Genomic DNA, 21,772 nt, shown 5'->3' with positions numbered 1-21,772 from the left:
GTTGTCGTTCCGTCAACAAGCACCACCGCCTCCGCCGTCATACCCCTCACCGTTCTCTCCTCCACGTCCCTGAGCATCATCATCAACGGAAAAACTGTCGGATAATCGAACCGACCATCGGACCGCCGGACTTTGTCATTGACCACCGGGTAAACGAACCAACTGCCGGGAAATCGAGCCGACCGTCGGTTTCTCTCTCTCTTTCCTCTCCGCAGCTCTCTCTCTCTTCGTTCCTTCCTGTTGCAGCCGCCACAAGCCACCACGTGCCACCGTTCCTCTCCCTCTCTCTCCTGTCTTCATCGTCGCACCACCGCTCACCACCACCCGATGATGGTGGTGGTGGTCTATTCTATAACTGGGGGGGGGGGGTTGTCGGATCGAGAAGGTGGGAGAGATGGAGGTGGAGTTTGGTTCTTGTGGTGGTGTCTGCAAGTGTAATTGAGAGAAAGGAGTAGATGATTTGTGTTGTCTGTGTGTGTGTGTATATGCAGATCGAGAGGGAGAGATAGGGTAGGAGAGAGAGAGTAATTGGCATTTTTCTTTTTGTGTGTGTATAAATGTCTGCATATGGATCTCTTTATAGAGATATGAGGATCAAAGTTCCTTTGTGTATTTATATTATATTCAGGTCATGCATTTGACTCATTGAACCAAAATCTTGTGAAGAGATTTGTAGAGATTCATTAGGATTTTTGACAAGATTTTAATAGATTTTGTAAGATTGTAGTAAATCTTGTAGAGATCTTTCGAGATCTAGTATATATGCGCAGGTTTAGGCTTGTGGGTGTTGGGCTTGGGCCCAGGGCCCACAAGCCCATCTCGTGTGTAAGTGGCCCGTAATTCCTACGAGACCCGTTGTCAAATCCTGAACTCCGTTTAACGTCAAAAATTAAGATACACAAAAATATGGGCGGTAGTCGTTTGCACGCCCGTTCGTCGATTACGGTAATAATCGCGAAAAATTGTATCGTTGCCGTCTTTTATCCGTTTTTCGATCCGGTTTCGACGGTAGTCACTAAAATTAAATTACGAAGCTAAAATATATCGTAAAATTTTAATATTTGTCGGTGTCGTCAGTATCTTGCACGGTATCAGTCCGTTGTCGCGTAATATTCAGCAGCTTTTCTGTAAATCACCACACGCGCACTGTAGGGTCGGATAAGCGTTCCTAGGCACTCCAAAGGCCTAATTAAGTTAATTTGCGCTGTAAACACTATTTATTTTCGCGTTAATTACCTGTTAATCACGTAATTAAGAGCCGTAAATCACGGGTTGTCACATCAATCTGGTCGTAATCCTCCTTAGTAAGCATTGGATTCCCGATTCGACCTGCAACAAAACTACCATAAGATTCTAAAACAGTTCCCAATAAAGACATATGGCTTTTTGCTAACTCTTCAAAGTATTCCTGATCATTTTCAATATTCAATACAATATTGCATTGAAGCTTTTTGCCATTTCTTGTTGTTGAAACATTCAGATCAAATGATGGAAATGATGAGAGGCTTGTATTACTGCTTGATCCTTTCGATGAATTTCCAGATGAGTTCTTTGCATTGTATGCGGTTACAACTTTCGGTGACAAGTTGGTTGTTTTCTCACTCAACCCTGCTTTGTAGTACAAACCGATGTCTTGTTCACCATCAAACACTTTCATTCTGGAAATTTTTATCTGTTCCATCTCCTGAGCTTCCAATTTTTCAATGAATTTACTCAAAGTTAGCGTGTTAAATCCTTTCTTGTTTCTGAGCATCATCAAATATGTTCCCCATGTTTCATGTGGCAATGCATCAGCTAATTTTTCAATCAACTCTTCACTATCTTTGTTGATACTCACCCTTTTCATGTTAACCAACAAATTGCAATATCTTTCAATGATCTGTTTTGTGCTCTCATTCTTCAAACCTCGAAATAAATCAAACTCCTTCTTCAAAAGCGATTTCTTGTTCTTGATCATTTCCTGACTACCAACAAACTTTGATCTTAATGCTTTCCAAATTGAATAAGAACTTCCGTTATGTTGCAATAAGACCATGATATCTTCTTTCATAGCTTGTTGTAGCAAACTTAGCATCATTTTCTCATTCTTATATTTCTTTCTGTCATCCGCACCCATATCCTTGATAGCAATCTCCTCTTCATATTCATTTAACGGTCTCACATATTTCGTCTCTATACATTCCCAAGCATCTAAATAGTTAGCTTGTACCCAGTTTTCAAAACGACCTTCCCAACCCTTATACTCCTCAATATTCATGAGCTTAGGCGGCTTTTGCATAGTCCCTGTTTCGTTTTCCAACATCGTGTTCTGTGCAATAGTGATTGGGGTAACCGGAGTAGCAAATGCGTTATAAAAATCCTCGTCCATGTTTCGGATATCAAGAATTTCTCAAAACTGACTTTTCAAGCAAAATAAACAAAGTTCCTTTTCAAGAGAAACCTCCTGATTCAAGCGGAATCAATCAATAACTTTCAAGCGGGATCACAGATTCAAGCGGAATCAGAACTGAACTTTGAAGCGGAATCTTAAACTGAAGCGGAATAGGAACTTCAAGCGAGATCAACCAAGAACTTTCAAGCAGAACCTGGATTTGGAGCGGAATCACAAAGTATTTCAAGAGGAATCTGATTTTCAAGCGAAATCAGATCACAATCTCAAGCGGAATCACGATGAAATGCTGCTAACGTCATCAATCATACGCTGATTTTCAAGCAGAATAGTGAAATTTGTCAGACTTAGTTCGAATTTTAGCCTGAAACTTTTAAGGATTCATTAAAACACGTTTGCGCACAACATATGTAAAAATCAGCCGTTTTTATCCATGAAAAATTTTGATTTTAGAAAAAGAAAGGTGTAGAAACAGAATTTGCAGCTGAATTGTATAGAACTCTTCTTCCTGAGCTCTGATACCACTTGTAGGATCGTTTTCAGACCCGAACGAGTCGATCAGAAGAGTTTATCTCAGTTTCAGAGGCGGAAACTAAGAAACTGAGTTCAATTCAGTAAGCAATACACTTGAAACTGTCGTTTGATTGATAATATTGACGTTTACAATGAGTCGACACTTCGGCAGCACTTCGTGGTAAAACCGGAACAACTGATATGAGATTCCGCTCCAGATGACCCTATATATAGACAAAGGGGTTCCGCTTGAACACGTTCAAGCGGAATCAGAACATTGACTCTCGAGCGGAATCATCATGTTACACTACGAGCGGAATCAAAAGTATGTGATTTTGCTTGAAACTGTCCAGGTGACATTTCAAGCGGAATCACCCTATAATCCTATTTCTCGATTCTCGTGCCCTGATCTAGCATGTTCTATACAAGACTCGATACAAGACGAAGATGACAGACGGATGCACCAACACGTATAATACACTGATCCATCTTTATTTTGTGGGTGTTTATTATTAATGTAATTAAAATTTTCCATCCCGTGAAGTTGACGGGAAATAACCTATTAAAGTAATTAAAATTTTCCACCCTATACAAGTAATTTATTGGATCATTTTTATTATCTATAGCTATGTAATACACAAGTGAATGAATCATGTTCCATTAACAATACTAATAGTAATAGTCACAACAACAACAATAAAATGTTATATTAAACTTTCAATAATTAGTATTTCTTTAATCTATAATATACTTATTTTCTCACACATGGTACATTTAAAATAAATTTTACATTTGTTGTATACATAATTTAAATGGTCCAACCCCATGAACAACTTATTGGTATGTTACAATTATTAACATATTTCGACGAGTTGTGATTTTTTCCTATTCAATTATTCAGTGTACTATAATATTTGCATTAGTAGTTTAACGTTTAGATAATTAAAATATTTACGTCAACAATCTTAAAGTAGTTATTTTTCTTATCAGCCACCGGTCTAACACACGGGTACTTAGACTAAGTATATATATTTATAGGATAAATTTTAGTACTACAATTTAGAGTTTAAAATTTAAAAAACTTTTCTCGCTTGGTTAATTATAAGACTTTGTTACCTCTTTAAAGTAGAAAGTTTTGTTAGGAAGTTTTGTTGATATTTAACTAAAGTGTAAAAGAAAATTTCAATCAATTATTCAACAAGAGTTTTAGTTTTAAAAATGATGATGCTTTTAGCCTTTTAATCTATATTTTATTTGTGATGATGACGAAAAGTACGTCAAGCTTTAATCACTTGTACACTAAGGTGGTGTTTGTTTTTTCAGATACAAAAAGTCTGCAAACGTTTGCATGAGAAGAGGTGGACCAAATGTCTGCGGAGTGTAATAAGAAGAGTGTTTGTTTTTTTTCCCTTTCTCTTCTCCCAAACGACCATACGATTGACTTCACAGGCTCAAAATTGATGATGCTGTAATAATCAAGAATACCCACTTCCCAATCAAACAAAACTTTCAATAATAACAATCAACAACATCGACCCATTTGTTCAATTAGCTTCTAATCATCAACAACACCCCCTAATTCCCACCAAAACAGAATATTTAAACACCCATTTGCAAAAGATCAATAAAGATTCAACATTATCTTAACTCTCTTAAAACAACAACAATCTGAAGCTCTTAAAACAGCAACAATTTTAATTGCAAATCCGCCACCACCGACCACCTCTCTCCACAACAGCCGTTATCAAAAAACGCCCAAAAGAAGCTCTTAAGATAGCAACGATTTGAAGCGAAAAAAGCAGAGAAAAAAGCGGCCATGAAAGAGGAGAAGCGGCAGGGGGAGAGGAAGCGAATACAGGAGGTGGGTGAACAACTGGAGATGGGTGAACGACGGTGGAGGGGCGATGGAGGTGGAGGAGGTGAGGTGTCGGCTGGAGAAGTGGAGATGGGTGCTAGGGTTTTGAGGTTTGAAAATGTGGAGGTGTTTTGAAAGAGAGAGGAGGCTTGAAGAGGTTTGAAGAGGTGAGTAAAGATCTGCGCGAGGAAAAGCTCTAGAAGAGCTTTTTTAGTGAAATCTCTTCCAAAAAACAAACATGCTGCAGACCAAAGGTCTGCGCATGGTCTGCGTGGCGCAAACATAAGAGGTCTGGAAGTACTTCTTGCAAAAACCAAACACCCCGTAAGACATCATCTATTTGTACATTTTAATCCGTACGTCAATATTAATTAAGACAAACATCGAAATATCGAGAAAAATGAGCAGATCGTCACGGTACCTTTGAATGTTTTTATAACGTCATAGTTTAAAAGATATGACAAGAATACATAAACGAATTATAGTGGAGGGGGAAATGTGTAAGTACTACCTATTTATTCATTATTTTGTTAAAATAGAAGGATTAAAGTGTAATAAGATGAGAGATTAAAATGTAATTAGTGTTTAAAAGACTAGTTTACCCGTTATACCAAAAATTTAAACCTTACTCATGCATTATAATACAGTAACTAAGACGCATTATAGTTTTTATTTGTTGTCCTTAATACGTAAAAATTAATATCTATTAATAAGACAATGGAAATGAACAGTGATTTATACGTGTTTATTTCCATTGTCTTAATCTAATGACACGCGTCTGGTGAGTCTGACATTTTTACAAACAGATGAGAGATAGAGACAGGGAGATGGCCACTTTTACAAACAGATGAGACACAGAGATAGAGACAGGAAGATGGAGGACGCTGGCGATCCGGTTTAAGGCTCCGCCTCCGCCGGTCGCCTCAAATCGAGGACGTTAGCGCCGTTGGCTTCATGTAACGAGGACGATTGGAGTCGGCGACGGCGGTTTGCAGTAGATCTAGGGTTTTATTGTGATTCCAACATATCAATGCTTGCATGTCGTCTCTTTACCCAGATCGATGTTGGCAAAGGTACGAACTCCATGATGCAATTTAGTTTTTCGTTAGCAGTTTCCCTTTTCGGATTTTGATTTGATTCCCACTTTGCACGATGCAACAGGTCAATGTCTAATTGTCGTGAGCATCGTTCACAGTCCAAGAAGGCTTCTTCAAAGATTCAAAGGTAATCAGATTTTATTTTGTGTAGAATTTTGTTTTGATTGATCGAAACATCCCACATGGGGTTGATCCTAATAGATTTCATTGGGGGTTTTCATTTGATCATGTTATGTTTATGCACATAAGGTGTTCGATGAAAATCTTTATGCTCAAATTTGTTATTGCATTCTATGTCATTGACTTTGATGTATACAGATTACAGAACATGGTTGATATGCAAAAAAAAAAAAAAAAGAGTTTGAGAAGACTAACAAAAATGGCATTGCAACAAGATGTACTTTGTTGTCACCATTGACCTTTAGATGTGTGTTTTGAATATGTTTTAATCAATTTTTTATTCTGTTTTCAGGTTGAAAAACTATAAGCATTGCAACAAGATGTTCTTTGATGTCACCATTGACCTTTATATATGTGTTTTGAATATGTTTTAATCAAATTTTTTTATTCTGTTTTCAGGTTGAAAAACTTTAAAAGCGGCTTGCACATGAAGAGAATGTTCAGAAGGTTTTAGAAGGGGTCTTGACCCGATCGTTAGGGGCTCTTCCTCACCTTCCTCCTTATCTATCTCTGGTGGTAGGACACTGGTTCCCTTCATAGTTGGTTTCTTTACATTTGAGTCACTATTTGGTTGTTTTCTCTGTTTCCAGGATCGTTAGCCAATAAGTTCATGTTTATGTGTTGATCTTGCTCTTGAATATTTGAATCAGTGACTTAAAAGGCAAACCTTGTGAACCAAATCATAATATTATTTTGATTACTAATGAACAGCATGGGGATAGATTTATCTGTCAAGAATCTTTAGGGACAGATCAGTGATCAAGCATAAGAACTGAATTGTATGGTTAAATAGTTAATAACCTTACTTTAGTGTTTATTAGTGGTGCGTAGGATGATCTTCACATGGTTTGTTACTTATTTTAGAAATGGAAATTTGAATGTCTTACTTAATTGGTTTGGTTTAATATGGCAGTAGGTGGAAGGTGTGCATATTGGATGATTTTATGGTATTTTTATGCTGTTTTACCTAATTTGGAGTTTGATATATTATATGGGCTTGACTCGGATGCGTTTATCAATTTAGTTTGTTATATATACATATAACTGTGATGAAATCCATGTTTAGATTGCAAAATTATGACTCACGCCAAAATTGACCCTAAACAGCAGTTCATTTCAGCTTTATGCATTTTCAAAAGGTAATTAATTTTATCTATTTCTGGGCGTCATTGAGTATCAATTCTGGTCGAGGATATGGCCGAGGTACATTCGTGTTTTGAATAGGGGTTTAAATTTTCTACACAAATTTACTATTCTTCATTTATTGCCTATTTTTAATACATTGCTGTAGGGATGAGCATTTGGTAATGGGTACCAGTACCGGATTTCCCGTACCGAATCTTTTTCGGTACCGGTACCCATACCACTTTTTGGCATTATCGGTATCGGTACTTTCAGTACTGCTACCGGTTCAGTACGGTACCGTTAAAATACCGAACTTTACCTTCAAATACCGGTGCCGGTACCCACCTTTGACGAATTTCGGTACCACCTACCGATATTTGACGTGACTCTTAGAATTATGTAGTGTTGTGTTGGGTTCATGTATGTATGTGACGGAACTCTTAGAATTATGTGGCATTTGGAGTTAACATGATAAGTAATTGTACCAAGTCATAATGGATTAGTTGGCACATATTTCTTTTAAATTTCAGATTCAACTTTTTTTATGTTTATATATTTGATTATTTGAATGGATATCATGAATGAACATCTGCGTGAATTAGTTGTTTTTTTTTTTTGTTATCAGTTGACCTCAATACCGGTACAAACTCATAGGTTTCTAACGGCATGTTCTCTTTTAATACTATATATTACCTTTAACAAAGAATAGCTATTTACTTGAGGAAAATTGTAAGTCAAGAAACGTGTTAATTCATTTTTCAGTTTCAACTTTTTAATTTTATCTATGTGAACATAAAAATTTCTTTACTTTTTCATTAAACTTTGTTACCAGGTACAAAATTTCATGTTGGTGATGACATGTTAGAGTCGGAACAGGTAAATTTTCCTGAATCTGTGACTTTTATGTCCAGTTTCTACACTATTTGGTTTAAGAGACACTTTGGTACTTTGTAATATCGAATTCCTTAATCAATAGTTAAGAAAAATGCTTACAAAACGCTAGAGAAAAACAGAATCCGACTTGGCGGATTAACTGTTGGCTAAATGTTTTATGGTCGTTTGTGTTTTTTTTACTGACCTGTTTTGCCCGGAGTCTATAGTATCCATTTTGTCCCAAACACATTTTAACTCATAATATTATATACTTCTAATATTTGCAGTTGGTTAAGGAGATTGCTGAACATGCCATGAAAAAGCGAGTCAGGGTTGAAAGGTTGAAGTCTTTGAAGAAAGAAAGAGCTGTTAAAGCTTCACCAGCACATCAATGGCCATCACACTTCTTTTTTTCGTTGTCATCATTTTTCAAGGTAAACATATCTTATGCATGTGATATGATGAATATCTGATTCTATTCATTAATCTTGATGATGATTGGATTTTTTTAGAAATCTCTTTTGTGGAATGATTACGTTTTCATATATTGATATTGATAGATACATTTTTTTCTGTTTGATACAATTTAATATGAGTTGTTTGTTTTGTTAAAAATACATTTGGCATATAATGTTATTACTACCAAGAATGATTCGGTTTGCGTGATCGTGTTGTGAGTTGTGATGTTATCACACCAAGAATGATTTGGTTAAACGCTGAGCAACGCGACGCTGTGTCTAAAACTAGTTAAGTTAATCAATAGGGAAGGCATTTCCACTTTTTAGCGACTATTTATGTAATGATAATTTAGTCAAATTAATCTATACTATATAATAAAAGAAACCACTTTAGGGACACTTGTCATCATATTAGGTCATCTTTAATAGATAATTATTAATTTAGTTTAATCTCTTCTAATTAATTATAAATAACCCTCCTACTAAATATTTAATTTAATATATTATATTATAGATAATACTTCTGCTAAATATTATTAGTTTTAATCCTCCTACTAAATATGTAAATTTTTATTAAGAAAAGATATACTTGAAATCGAATCATATTAAAATATTGGTACTTCAAAGTACATAATATTGTAGTTTGATGCACCTAATTATGCACCACCAGCTTAGGCTTATCATTTTCACAAACCAAAACGTATTTTTAATAGAACAATAATACAAAGATTTTGAGTTCAAATGTTGTATAGATTTGTATTTGTAATGGTTAATATTATAGATAATTAATATTAATTAAAAGATAATTATAAAATTAAATTTAATATAAATTTAAACAATTCGTATAGAATATAATATAAATATATAATATTTTGAAATGTTTATTAGATTTTAAAATTATTTATTCCGAAATTAACAAAAGACGTACACTAAATATAAATTAATTAATCTATACTATATAATAAAAGAAACTTGATTTTGGACACGTGTCATTCATTGAAGATTTCTACATTTATAATTTTCTACCTTTCTATACTATATAATAAAAGAAACCTGATTTTGAACACGTGTCATTCATTGAAGATGTCTACATTTGTAATTTCCTATATTTTCATACTTAATATTATTATTTACCAAATTGACACTTTTTTATTTAGTTTACCCTTATCTCATATTTTATGAAAAAAAATATCGATTTATTTTATCTCTTGTTTTCATATTGCATTTTTTTTTAAAATTTAGTTTGTACTTATCTTTTCCGTTCAAATGTGACAGAAGTAAAATTATTGGGTTTCACATTTGTAATTAGTTATTTTTTTATTCAGATGCTATCGTTCTATTTACTCATGTTCAAAATGATCAGAAAGAAAAACTCAGTTATATTTGTTTCTAGGAAATCGTAATCCTTTTATTTGATTCAATCATTCTAGAAGTTTTAAAACTTATATAATCTATCATAATCAAATTCACATTTCAAAACCCTCAAAATTCAACCATTCAATAATCACAATTACTCACATGTATAAGCCCATATATAATCTAACCTACTTTTAATAAAGGATTCCAATGAATTCTACGTGAAATTTATAAAGAATTTTTGTTATACACTTAATTTCATATATAATCTAATCTAACTTTTAATAATGTATATATGTGTGGACGCTCGGAGGGCAAAAGTGAAATTGCACTAATTTTAACGTTATTTCACTAAATTTGTGAAAATAACGTTAAAAGCGGCGGACGGTTAATCACGCATCATCATCATATGGTGGTGTTGATAGCAGAAAGACAAAAGGGAACATGCACTAATTGGTCTTTGTCCCGATTGCTAAGTGTTATGTGCCTTATGTCCAAAGCTTGATGCAAAACTATTATCGAGTCGGGGGTCTTACTGAAAGCAGCCTCTACATCTTACTCTCATCAGACCCTACCTTAGCTTTGCTATTTGTGGGATTTACTGAGTATGGTAATGATGATGATGATGACGACGATGATGATGATTTAGTATATATAATTAGATTTATTCAACCCGTATAATACACGGGGTTTATAAAGATATATTTTTTTATTATTTAGTTTATAAAATTATATTTATCCAACCCGTGTCATATACAAGGTTACAAAATTACATTTATTTAACCCGTGTAATACACAGTATTTTTAAAGATATAACTTTTTTTATTATTTAGTATATATAATTAGATTTATTCAACCCGTACAATACACGGGTTTTTATTATTTGGTATATAAAATTACATTTATTCAGTACAATACATGAGGTTCTTAGAGATATAATTTTTTATTATTTAATATATAAAATTACATTTGTTCAACCCGTGTAATAAACGAGATTTTTAAAGAATAATTATTTTAATTTAGTATATAAAATTACATTTATTCAACCCGTGTAATACACGGGGTTCTAACCTTGTATGTAAATATATATATATATATATATATATATATATATATATATATATATATATATATATATATATATATATATATATATATATATATATATATATATTTTAATAATAGACATTGCAAAAGTTAAAGTTATATTATTAGACCATCTATATTTCACACTTTATTTCTTATTTATTTTCTTAACTACCTAATAATAATAAATAAACTTCAAAGTTTTGAGGTAGATTTTCACGTAGAAGTAAACAATTAAAAATTGTTTTCCTATTCTTTAGCTTTTTGCAACAAAACTCTCCCATTAATTAGAAATCAATGAGAGAATATTAGGCCATCTCTATTTCACACTTTTTTTTGAACGGCAAATTTGGATCACTATCGTGCCACCAGCGGAAGCACCCGATTATATCCATCTCTACTAGGCATAATGCCTATACACTAATTCAGGAGGAAACCCAATAAATATGGGAAAAACCCCTTTGTGGGAATCGAACCCAGGACCTATTGATCCCAAAGCCTTATCCCACCCTTAAGATGCCACTAGGCTATAAAGCCATGGGCTATTTCACACTTATCTCTTATTTATTTTCTTAACTACCTAACAATAATAAATAAAATTCAAAGTTTTGAGATAGATTTTAACGTAGAAGTAAAGATTTATTTTATTAAACTAAATTAGTTATGGGTGGAACCTATTTTAAAAGTGTTTCTAATGGGTAAACAAAAATATTGGTAAATGTTTATTGATTTTGTACTTTTATTTTCGTGTTCAACTTTCAACTAAAATATGGTATTCAATGTGCGTTTACATGACATTTAGATGTAAACTTTATAAAAAAAACAAATAACATTAAGAATATACGAGGTTATTAAAGATTTTTTTTTTATTTTTTGGTATATAAAATTAGATTTATTCAACCCATACAGTACATTAGGCTTTTAAAGATGTAACGTTTTTATTTATTAGTATACAAACTTATATTTATTCAACTCGTGTAATACACAGGGTTTTTAAAGATATAACTTTTTTTTATTATTTAGTATATAAAATTACATTTATCAACCCGTACAATACACGGGGTTCATAAAGATATAACTTTTTATTATTTAACATATAAAATTACATTTATTAAACTCGTGTAATAAACGAGATTTTTAAAGATATATTGTTTTATTATTTAGAGTATAAAATTACACTTACTAAACCCGTGTAATACACGGGGTTCTAAGCTAGTTAATATTAATAATAAAAAACAATTAAGTTAAATAAAAGATTTATGCAATTAGAGCTGGTTCGTGAGCAAGAAATGACTTTATTTTAACAACAAACCACCATTTTGAAGGATATTAAATTAAATCGCTTTACTTTCTTTGGGTGAAAAGATCCAAGTAATCCTATCTCAGAATCTTGGCTAGTGGATTTTTATTTATTTTGGTGGTTGATTAATATATCATTTAAAAATGTGATTAATATATCCAAGTAACCTACCTACCTACTCATTTCATTCAACAGCCTCATGCCAAGCTTTGTTTGTAATTCTCCAACCCTCGAAGGACACATTAACATACGTTGTTGTCGTTTGCACTTTATGCAGCTGCTTGCGATATGTTGAATGTATATTACTTTAAGAGTTAATTACTGTGTTTTCGTTCTTGTGGTTTATCAAAAATCACTATTTCAGTCCATTAGTTTAAAAATTGCGATTTCAATCCCTTTGGTTTCACTTTCATAACCATATTAGTCCACCTCGTAACCATTTCAGTCCATGTATTTACAGAATAAATGGATTGAAATGGTTACGAAAGTGAAACCACAGGGACTGAAATGGTTACGCAAGTGAAACCACAGGGACTGAAATCGCAATTTTTAAATTAACTAACTGAAATAGTGATTTTTGATAAATCACAGGGACGAAAACAGTAATTAACTCTTACTTCAATTTAGTGCCCTATTTGTATACAAAAGCACCTGCACTCATGGGCCATGCCAATCGCAATGACAAAACCTTCTCAGAAATTAAAAAAAAAAAAAAAAAAAACTGAAAAAAGGAGACCAAGTTGAATTCATGTGATGCCTTTCAGTAAATAAAGGAAACAAAGTCGTAAATTCACTCACATTACATCCCATGCAGCTTTTCTTCAGGTCATACTATTATCTTTTATTTTTTTAAATTTCTACAACTAACAACAGATAATAACTAAAAACTTGTTAACAATAGCAGCTTTCAATCTGAAGCAGCAGCAGCATCCATCAATTCTGCATGCATCACACCCCGGACTCACAAACTATAAACCTGAGACATAAATATACTGTCAGACATAAGCGTGCCCTTTTCGTGCGTTTATGTGTGTGTACACATGTATGAACATACAGATGAACAAAGATACATACTATGTATTCACCTACACACCCGTATGTATATAATATAAAGTGGTTAGCATGGCTGTCCACTCCTCAAAACAAGTAACATTCCATAAACATTGCCAGACATAATTATATGAATGGAGATCAAATACTGACCTTGTAACATGAAGCTAATTTTTGGTTTCAGTCTCAAAACTTGATCCTTCTGTTGACTGTCCACGTGAGTATGTGATTCTATAAACGTAAAATGCCACTGCCGCACCGCTGCACGTTAAAAATGAAAACAGAGATTAAACAATGCAAACACTGAATTACAAGATTAAATGCAGGGTGTGTGTGTGGGGGGGATCAATTTGTTTATTTTACAATCTTAGATCCTAACGAGTTTTAAAAGAACCTGGAAATCTACAGTGTATGATAGAATCCTCGCTACTTTAAATCATAATGGGCTGAATCTGTTTGGGCCTAATTGGAGAATCCAGCTGACCCAATCAATTAGAAGTTATGAACGTGGGAAAACCATATTAGTGGAGAGGGTTGTTAGTAGGGTAATCAGTTAGATAGGGTTTATTTTAATACCTGTTTTGTGTTAGATTAGGGTGTCGATGTTCATGTTTGTATAAATTAGGGTTTTTACTCTAAAATTGGAGATCAGGCCTATCTCGAATGTGGCTAATTGTATCGTTCTTTCAAGAATCGAAGTTTTCGGTTACAAGTTTCTATCAGTGTATCTAATGGATGAGTTAAACATAAGAACTCTACTTCGTAGCGGTGGAATTGCAACCCATATACTTATGAACGAGTGGTCTCAGGTAAAGCTGGAAAGAAAACAAAAGCAGACCAACTGGTCTAAAGCCGTCCAAGTTCATTGTTTAAAATCTTTAAAAAAGAACTATTTTTGGACAAACAATGTTTCAATAAAGCCCAAACCTGTTTCAACCCATGTTTCAAGTTTTTAACCGAACCCATTTTGAACTAGCTATTACTCGAGCCATTCATCTTGACACCTCTAGTTTATAATTTAATTTTAAACAAGTTTCGTAAATCAGAATGCATTGCTCTTACAAGATCAAAGCTTCTATATCCTCTTAACTTGTTACTGGAATGCACACTTTCACTTTAATTAGTAGTGCCTACAGCCTATTAATTTAAGACATAAAGATTGCACCTTAAGAGGTTGTTCTATGCAACATTCTTAAGGTAATAAAAAGTCTTTAAACTGAAAACAAACAGCATGTTAACATGCGGAATTCCATCACTACAATTAAGATACACACTTGTTTATTAGATTAAAACGTAACAAATCCCATCGATGTATGATTTTTTTTTCAATCTTTTCAAAAAGCTGGTCATTTTAAGAACGATAAAGGTGAAGACTGTCATCAAGAAAAATATCCTGGGCCATGAAAATTGCAATAAAGAATGTTATTATAGATCTATATACGAGTGGAATATTTCAAACCTGATTATCAGTGCAATATATCTGGTGAATGCTGGCCTCTGTTAAGGACAAAACGTCACAGATGTCAGTGCCATGCCAATTACAGATCTACAATTATATGTAACTTTGTGTACACACATTTACAAATACAGATATATAAGTATTCATACAAATATTTGATGGACTCTTACAGTGAATACCAGGCGAAGATCCCTCAAAAATAATATTGTAGCAATGGCTGCAAAACGAACAGTACATCAAACTCAACTAACAAATCTTCATGAACATAGAAATCAGACATAAGTTATGTAGGCTGCATCTTTATGCTTTAGCAACAGATCCAATCTTAAGCACCAACAAAGGTTACAGGTTCCTTAGTTTTAAAAAGCGAGAGGCGCACAAAAGCGACGAGGTCTAAAACCAAGGCGCGAAGCGCAAAAGCGGCGGGCTTTTTGTACCCGAGGCGCAAAATATATCCCAAAGGTTTTTAGCTTTTCCTACCCAAAAAGTAAGGTTTTGGTATGATGTTAGCTGCATGTACAAGCCAAAAACCCAAGGTACAACAGTTAGATGCATAAAAAAGACTCGGGTACAGGAGGCGCGCGTCTCAGGCCAAAAAAGCCCAGAAAAATCCCAAAAAAGCATGCCTTTTTGGGGCTTCTTGTAATTACTCTAGGCATTGGGCGAAAAAGCTCCAGGGTGTGAGTCTTGTTGCGCCTTGCGCTTAAGCGCGCTTTTTAAAACCAAAACATCAGTCAATCAACATAAGGCAGGAAATAGGTTATACAGATGAAGTATAAATATATAAATACTTGCCATCACAAGCGACAACCTCCTTGACCACTACTTAGCCATTACTTTCAGATTTCATAACCTAGAAAACCTTAGATCACAAATATGCAGCTGTTCTAACAAGAAAGTAAATCACACAAACCAAAAGTAGATTTATACACCAACCTGCCTGTCCTTTCAACGCAGAGGAAGAAGATTCTCCTTTTTTCCATGATCTTAGGCTATAGACAGCCAACCCCAAAAGAGTTCCACCAAGTATAACACCAAATCTAATTGCAGAGACGCTTCCGGTGATCATGAAGGAAAGAAAACCACCTAAGGTAAGCAGCCCACCTGAACACATAATAATCAAGAGTTTATACCGAAAGCAGGGTCGGGTCAATAAACATTTTGTAAGATAAACAACGACGCATACCATATGGAATACCAACATAAAAGTCAAGCACTTTCGACACATCTTTCAAATCCTCAGTGGAAGACGAAGCAAAGGTTTCCACAATATCCTTCACCGGTTCAGGGGACTTCTCTGCAGCTGCAGACAAATACACTTTACCTTCTTCACTAAGTTCCTTAGCAATTACGCTCAAATCTTCAGTCGCTTTATCAGCTTGAATCTTTAATTGCTCCGAGGTCTCCTTCAGCACTACTGTAGCCTTCTTCAAGTACACTTGATAAGCTTCTTGGGAAACGCCCAGCATTTTCAATGCCTGTTCTTTGAAAGAAGCTAGAGTTTGTTTCCAGGCTTCTTCAGATTCTTCAGCTTTCTCTTTAAGACTAGTTGCTTCCTCCTCGATTTCAATATCCGAAGGGTTCTAAAAACGCAAACAAAAAGCATCAATTTACCCTTATGAACCAGAACCCCTGCTGCCAATCAAAGTCCAGGTCATCCTTGGTTTAAAAGAGCAAAGTATTTAACCAAATAAGCTTTATTTACAACCAAAATAAATAAATCATTCATTCATTTACCATACAAAATGTTAAGCAAATGGTTGAAATGCAATGTTCATTCAACTCAAAAAGCATATTTATGTGTAGGTTGAAGTCACTCACAGAGTCCTGATGAAAGGAGAAGATAGAGCGATGGCGTGAGTTTGTCTGAGGAAGAAGTAAACCTCTGGGACAGCCGGACACAGCAAGTGCGAGCACACCGGGTGGTCGAAGAAGACGGCTGACCCGACGGAACGCCGGCCTCTTTGAGCATAGGTGGCTGCTAGGGTTAGGGGTGCTCATAGTAGATGATGTCATTGCAGCAGTAGACATGTCTTCTTGTGTTTCCAGGCGACGGGAACGATAACTGGGAACAACAAGAAGAATAGGGTTCTAAGGCCTAAGGGGAAGGAAGGAAGTATCCCTTTGTTGACACGTAACGGGTTTTGTATGATTTATTTTCTTTATGCTAACTGGTTTTTGGGATTCGCACGATGCGGTGAGGCCGTTATACCAAACAAAAAGTACCATAAAACTGAGTTCGTACGGACATACTAGTTCATGCGGACGAGCTTTAATCCGTGCAAACGAGCACTTTCATACGAAGCTGAAATATCTTGTTTTTCAAGTTTTTCGAAAATTTCGGCATGAAAATGTTTGAATTTTAAGCTAATTTTTCAATATGTTGTTCAAAACTGAGTTTTTCACAACCCTTGAAAAATCAGTCCAATTTGACCGTGGAAAGTATGAGAAAACAAGAAAATGTGTAGAAAAGAATGTTCTATGTGTTCAAGTCTTGGTTTCAGTAAATATCAGCTTCCTACTCGGATACCACTTGTATGTTCGGGTTACGGATTGCTCGATTACTTCACAGTGATATCCAAACCTATGTATGTTGTGCGGAATCCATCAAACATAAGCAGAAACACAAGATTTCACAATTTTCTATGTTTTATAAACAATCTTCAATCACGGAACAAATTTGACAGTGCTTCGCTCCTCAGTTCGCCTCAACCACGTGTGGAACACTTAGTCAGATCCACTATATATACTAGTCTACCTTCGTACGGACTAGTAAATCAGACATTCGTGCGGACCAACCACCTGCTCATCCATGTGGATGAGCTTCATCCGTGCGGATGAGCTTCATTCGTGCGGATGTGCTCCTCTGTACGGATGAGCTTGGTTTACATAACTAACTCGTATTTGACGCTTCTAGCCCTATCACATCAAGACGTAGGCGACAAACAAATGCACTAACATAAGTAAACCTAAAAATATACTTATTTTTAGTGGTGTTGAAAGATATATATAAACAAGCTTGTATAACAAGTGAGATTAAATATTGAGTACAAAAATATTGTTATTGTTAGAAAACTTGACAAATACATATACATAAGTTTATGAAGATTTGAAAAAGAATATGTGTCATTATACATGAAAGTTAATGGTTTGTAAATTGAATTGTGCGGTGATGATTTGGGGAGTTTAAAAATGTTTAAAATACGTTTTAAAAATGTGGAAAACGCTATAATTTAAGGGGAAACTATGGCGAAATTTTCTAAAATTCTAATCGCGATTAAGGTATGATTAAAAGGTGATTAAAATGACTAAACGTGATTAGTAACCTTAATCGTGATTAGGCAAGGGTTTATCAAAAAGATTAAGTCTTAAACTCCTAAGCATATTTCCTAAATACTTATGATTATTTTCTTAAATTAAAATGGAATTATATATACACACACACATATATATACTACCTTATTAAGTAAACTAGGTTTTTTACCCTTATGGTAATTTTACATTGTGTACACATTTTGAATCAACATGTACAAGAGAGTCAAACTATTTTAGAGGGGGTAAACTTGTCCATTGTCCAAAAATTTAAGACACTTTAGGGGCATTTTAGGGATTTTGGCACCTTTGTAACCTATAATTAAGATGAGATGTGAAGAGTCCAAGTTAATTATTATTCTAAATAAATTTATGCATTGTAAAATTGATGGTCCATGTTTTGATATAATGATTATGAAATAAAATATTTGATGGATAGAAATGTAATTTTGCCACCCGTATAAATTTTAAAACAACATGTACAAAGAGATACAAGGCATTTGAAAGGGGTAAATTGGCCAGTGACATAAATTAAGACGCCTGATGGGGTAAGTTGTCTTTAAGAGAATTGATGCTATTGTAAATTTACACTTAACTTGACACCAATTGAGGTCATTTATTGGCTTTGAGAAAATTAATAAATTTGTTTTCTTACATACACATACTTTTTATTTATCTTAAGTTCATAAATGTGTGTATTCATTTAGTGCACGTTTCCTTGTAACTCATAACCCCTTCATCTTACATTTTAGTGATTAGATTAAACATCTATTTTTCAACGTAACCATCGACTGAACAATAACTTTCATTCGATGGCAATTATTGAGTGACAACCACACTTTAGTATATGAAGATATGTGTGTCTATATATTGATATCGGAAGTATCATTTCATATTTCATCTACTCCTTCCCAAATTCCATGTTCCAAGAATTGTCTCTTTGGTTCAATTGGGAAAATCTCCGACAACCACCAACCACCTTGAACGCAACAGGCCATCCATTTTTTGTCACCATTGTACCCGTAACGATAAGCGATCACATCCATATTCAGCAGTCACCAACTAGCGTAAAGTGAAGACATTAGAAACCACCCTTCGACTTTTGGATTTTCGTTTTTATTTTATTTATATATAATGACTATACTAATATCGTGGATAGAATAAGTCTGTGATGATTTTGTTTTGTAGAAATATATATGGTTGCGACATTGTACAATATGTCGCACACATAAGAAGATGACTCTGTTTTGTAGAAATTTTTGCGTACATAAGTTATTGTAAAATGCATTCTCTTGCTCATTCTACATGGTTAGATCAATTTTAATTACCTAAGATTAGTGATTGTAGCTAATTTTGTAGTCTGAACCGTTTGCCAATATCTTTGTTTCTCAGGACACTGTTTTCATTTGCTAAAGTTCTTATACATTTTCTAATAATCTTTCATAAGTGGATAATGTTGGGGTTGCTGTTAAGATGACAATTTGGGCTTTAGTAATGTTGAATAACATCTGTAGTTTTACTTTTAACTTCGTAGATTACTTTATAAAATTAATGTTATATAACTCCCACTTTTGCAAAATCGTCAAAATATCCATCGCAACTGAATTCAACCTTTTGATGAAGAACCCAAAATAATGCTCAGCATAGCAATCCAATGTGTTAAGCATAGCTTCTACCACTGGGACCACAAGGACCAAGATCGAATGGATTTAAAGAAATTTAGTTGAATCACTAGGTTAAAATCTCATGTTTTATAACTAACTTGGTTTTTGTTATGGTTATGGCTCAAGACCGAACCAAATCGTCCCGTACAACCCCTAAAATCACCAATCTAAGGGTTATGTTCCTGTCGCATCGTGACGTGATGTCGTGGTGACAATCAAATTTAATCCAAATACAACTAAATAGATAATGGTAAGTGGGTATCGAACACAGGGAGTTTGTGGAAAATGTGTTATTTGAGAATTTATCTAAATTAGCTACAGTAGACTAATTGCAAGAAAAGTAAAATTCAAGAGTTGATTTGAGTGAATTGGTTTTAGAACTAAAGTTAACTGAATAAATTGTGAAATTGAGAATTGGTTTTGTAAACAATTTTAGAGAATAATGACCATCCCAAGCTTCCGGTTTTGTTTCAACAATTGTGCTATCATTTACTAGAAAGAACTACATAGACATAGTTCATGTGAAATTCCTTGTTGTGATAAAAGGGAACTAAGTACTCAGATTCCGAGAACGTGAGGTTGTTACCCGATGACCAATTGACCCTTACCCAATCCTAATTCTACCCATGATATCTCGATTGCCAACGGCACCAAGAACGTATGGTTTCAAAGAAGAATAATTGTAAACATCAACAATTTACAACAAACAAGAACACACCATGATAAACAAAACATAAGTTTAATTCATCATTCTAGAAATATATAAAACAAGCACAAAAGTTTTCACAAACCTTCCACCTAAGATGACCATAAGGTGTTTAGCCGCACATGGCTTGAACAAACATTGTAGCAAGAATAAAAATGAAAAATGTTTAACACAATCACAATAATCAAAGTCTAGATGAAAGATAGTTCCAAGATAATGTTTTTTCACTCCCAAGTGCTTCTCATATACTCCCAATCTTGTTCCTTTCAAGTAGTAACCGAAAAACCATGATTAGACACCATAAATTCCCTTAAAAAGGTCATTCAATGCGAATGTTACAAGATGGCTCAGTCGGTGCCGTAACCTACGGCCCTCTGCCGTAGGTTACGGTGGTCAGCAAATGTATACAGGTCAACAGCCCGCCGTAAGCTACGCCGCCTACCGTAGCTTACGGCGACTATCATTCCTTTACGGCGCGGGGCTCCTGTTCTACGGCAGAGACTTGTGTTCCTTTGAGAGTGTCGTAGCCTACGGCATATAGCCGTAGGTTATGGTGCTGAGTGATGTGATTTCCCTTGTTTCTTCATTACAACTTGTTTCTTTCAAATCTTTGACTCCCCAGCTTCTAATATTCATTCATGCTTCTTAAAACCCGCATTTTGAACATTATAACACCTGCACCATCAATCATAGAGTGGTTACCAAGTTCAAACAATTAACCGTGTATAGCATGGGATTTCGATCCTTTTAAAGCACTTAAGGGTTGTCCTATGGAGCACCCGTCACATCCCCACACTTACCCGTTGCTTGTCCCAAGCAACCCATTCAAAACTATTCTCAACCACAAACGATCAATATGCAAACCAAGCTAAAATGTGTCGTCTTTTTACTAACTTTCAATCATACCGCAAGACACACCCCTCACAAAAACTCTCGGTGACAAGCAAGAATAGCACATAATGCTAACCCACTCAATGCGTGTGTGTGTGCGTCAATAAGCTTGTATGAGAATCAAATTTCCTCCTACCAATATCTAGCATGCTTTTGAATCAAAGGAACTTACGGGTTGTAACGAGGCTAGGCGCAAAGGTAGGAAAATGGTGGAATACATATGAAAGAGCTAATTGATTTGACCCAGTTTTATTTCTCCTACTAAACAAAGCAAACATCAACTATATACACAATTTCTTCAACTTCTAAACTATCATTGCAACTAAACACTTCTTTTTATATTTTTCTCATATTTTTCTCTTTTTTTTTCCAATGTTTCAAACTTCAACAATATAGGCAAAAACATCAACACTACATACTAAATTTCCTAAACCGGGTCATCTCAATAGGTAAAATTT

General features: G+C 34.5%; 1 protein-coding gene and 1 long non-coding RNA gene across 2 annotated transcripts; one reads left to right on the top strand and one right to left on the bottom strand.

The window, feature by feature from the left end:
• The first annotated feature begins 5,574 nt into the window (after positions 1-5,574).
• On the top strand, positions 5,575-8,597 carry LOC110918231. Its single transcript, XR_002581161.2, has 5 exons — positions 5,575-5,830; positions 5,919-5,981; positions 6,434-6,550; positions 7,992-8,035; positions 8,320-8,597. It is a non-coding gene; the product is annotated as an uncharacterized LOC110918231 (long non-coding RNA).
• A 4,365-nt stretch (positions 8,598-12,962) lies between these two features.
• On the bottom strand, positions 12,963-16,896 carry LOC110915229 (protein FATTY ACID EXPORT 3, chloroplastic). Its single transcript, XM_022159894.2, has 7 exons — positions 16,563-16,896; positions 15,928-16,324; positions 15,678-15,845; positions 14,912-14,958; positions 14,742-14,779; positions 13,436-13,543; positions 12,963-13,208 (listed from the first exon to the last, which is right to left on the bottom strand). The coding sequence occupies exons 1-6, from the start codon at positions 16,770-16,772 to the stop codon at positions 13,450-13,452; spliced, it is 954 nt and encodes a 317-aa protein (XP_022015586.1). The 5' UTR covers positions 16,773-16,896; the 3' UTR covers positions 12,963-13,208; positions 13,436-13,449.
• Between the last annotated feature and the right edge of the window lie 4,876 nt (positions 16,897-21,772).

Source organism: Helianthus annuus, chromosome 16, assembly GCF_002127325.2.
Source record: "Helianthus annuus cultivar XRQ/B chromosome 16, HanXRQr2.0-SUNRISE, whole genome shotgun sequence".
Classification (NCBI taxonomy): Eukaryota; Viridiplantae; Streptophyta; class Magnoliopsida; order Asterales; family Asteraceae; genus Helianthus; species Helianthus annuus.
The sequence above is the reverse complement of the archived record's forward strand: the minus strand, read 5'-3'. Positions and strand labels throughout refer to the sequence as shown.

What these genes read in the sequence shown, in the direction of transcription:
- LOC110915229 (XM_022159894.2), bottom strand. Translation starts at nt 16,772, where the DNA reads ATGTCTACTGCTGCAATGACATCATCTACTATGAGCACCCCTAACCCT. An exon ending in TTATGTTGGTATTCCATATG is followed by an intron (nt 15,846 to 15,927) that starts GTATGCGTCGTT and finishes TTATGTGTTCAG; the next exon opens with GTGGGCTGCTTACCTTAGGT. An exon ending in TGCGTTGAAAGGACAGGCAG is followed by an intron (nt 14,959 to 15,677) that starts GTTGGTGTATAA and finishes TTCGTTTTGCAG; the next exon opens with CCATTGCTACAATATTATTT.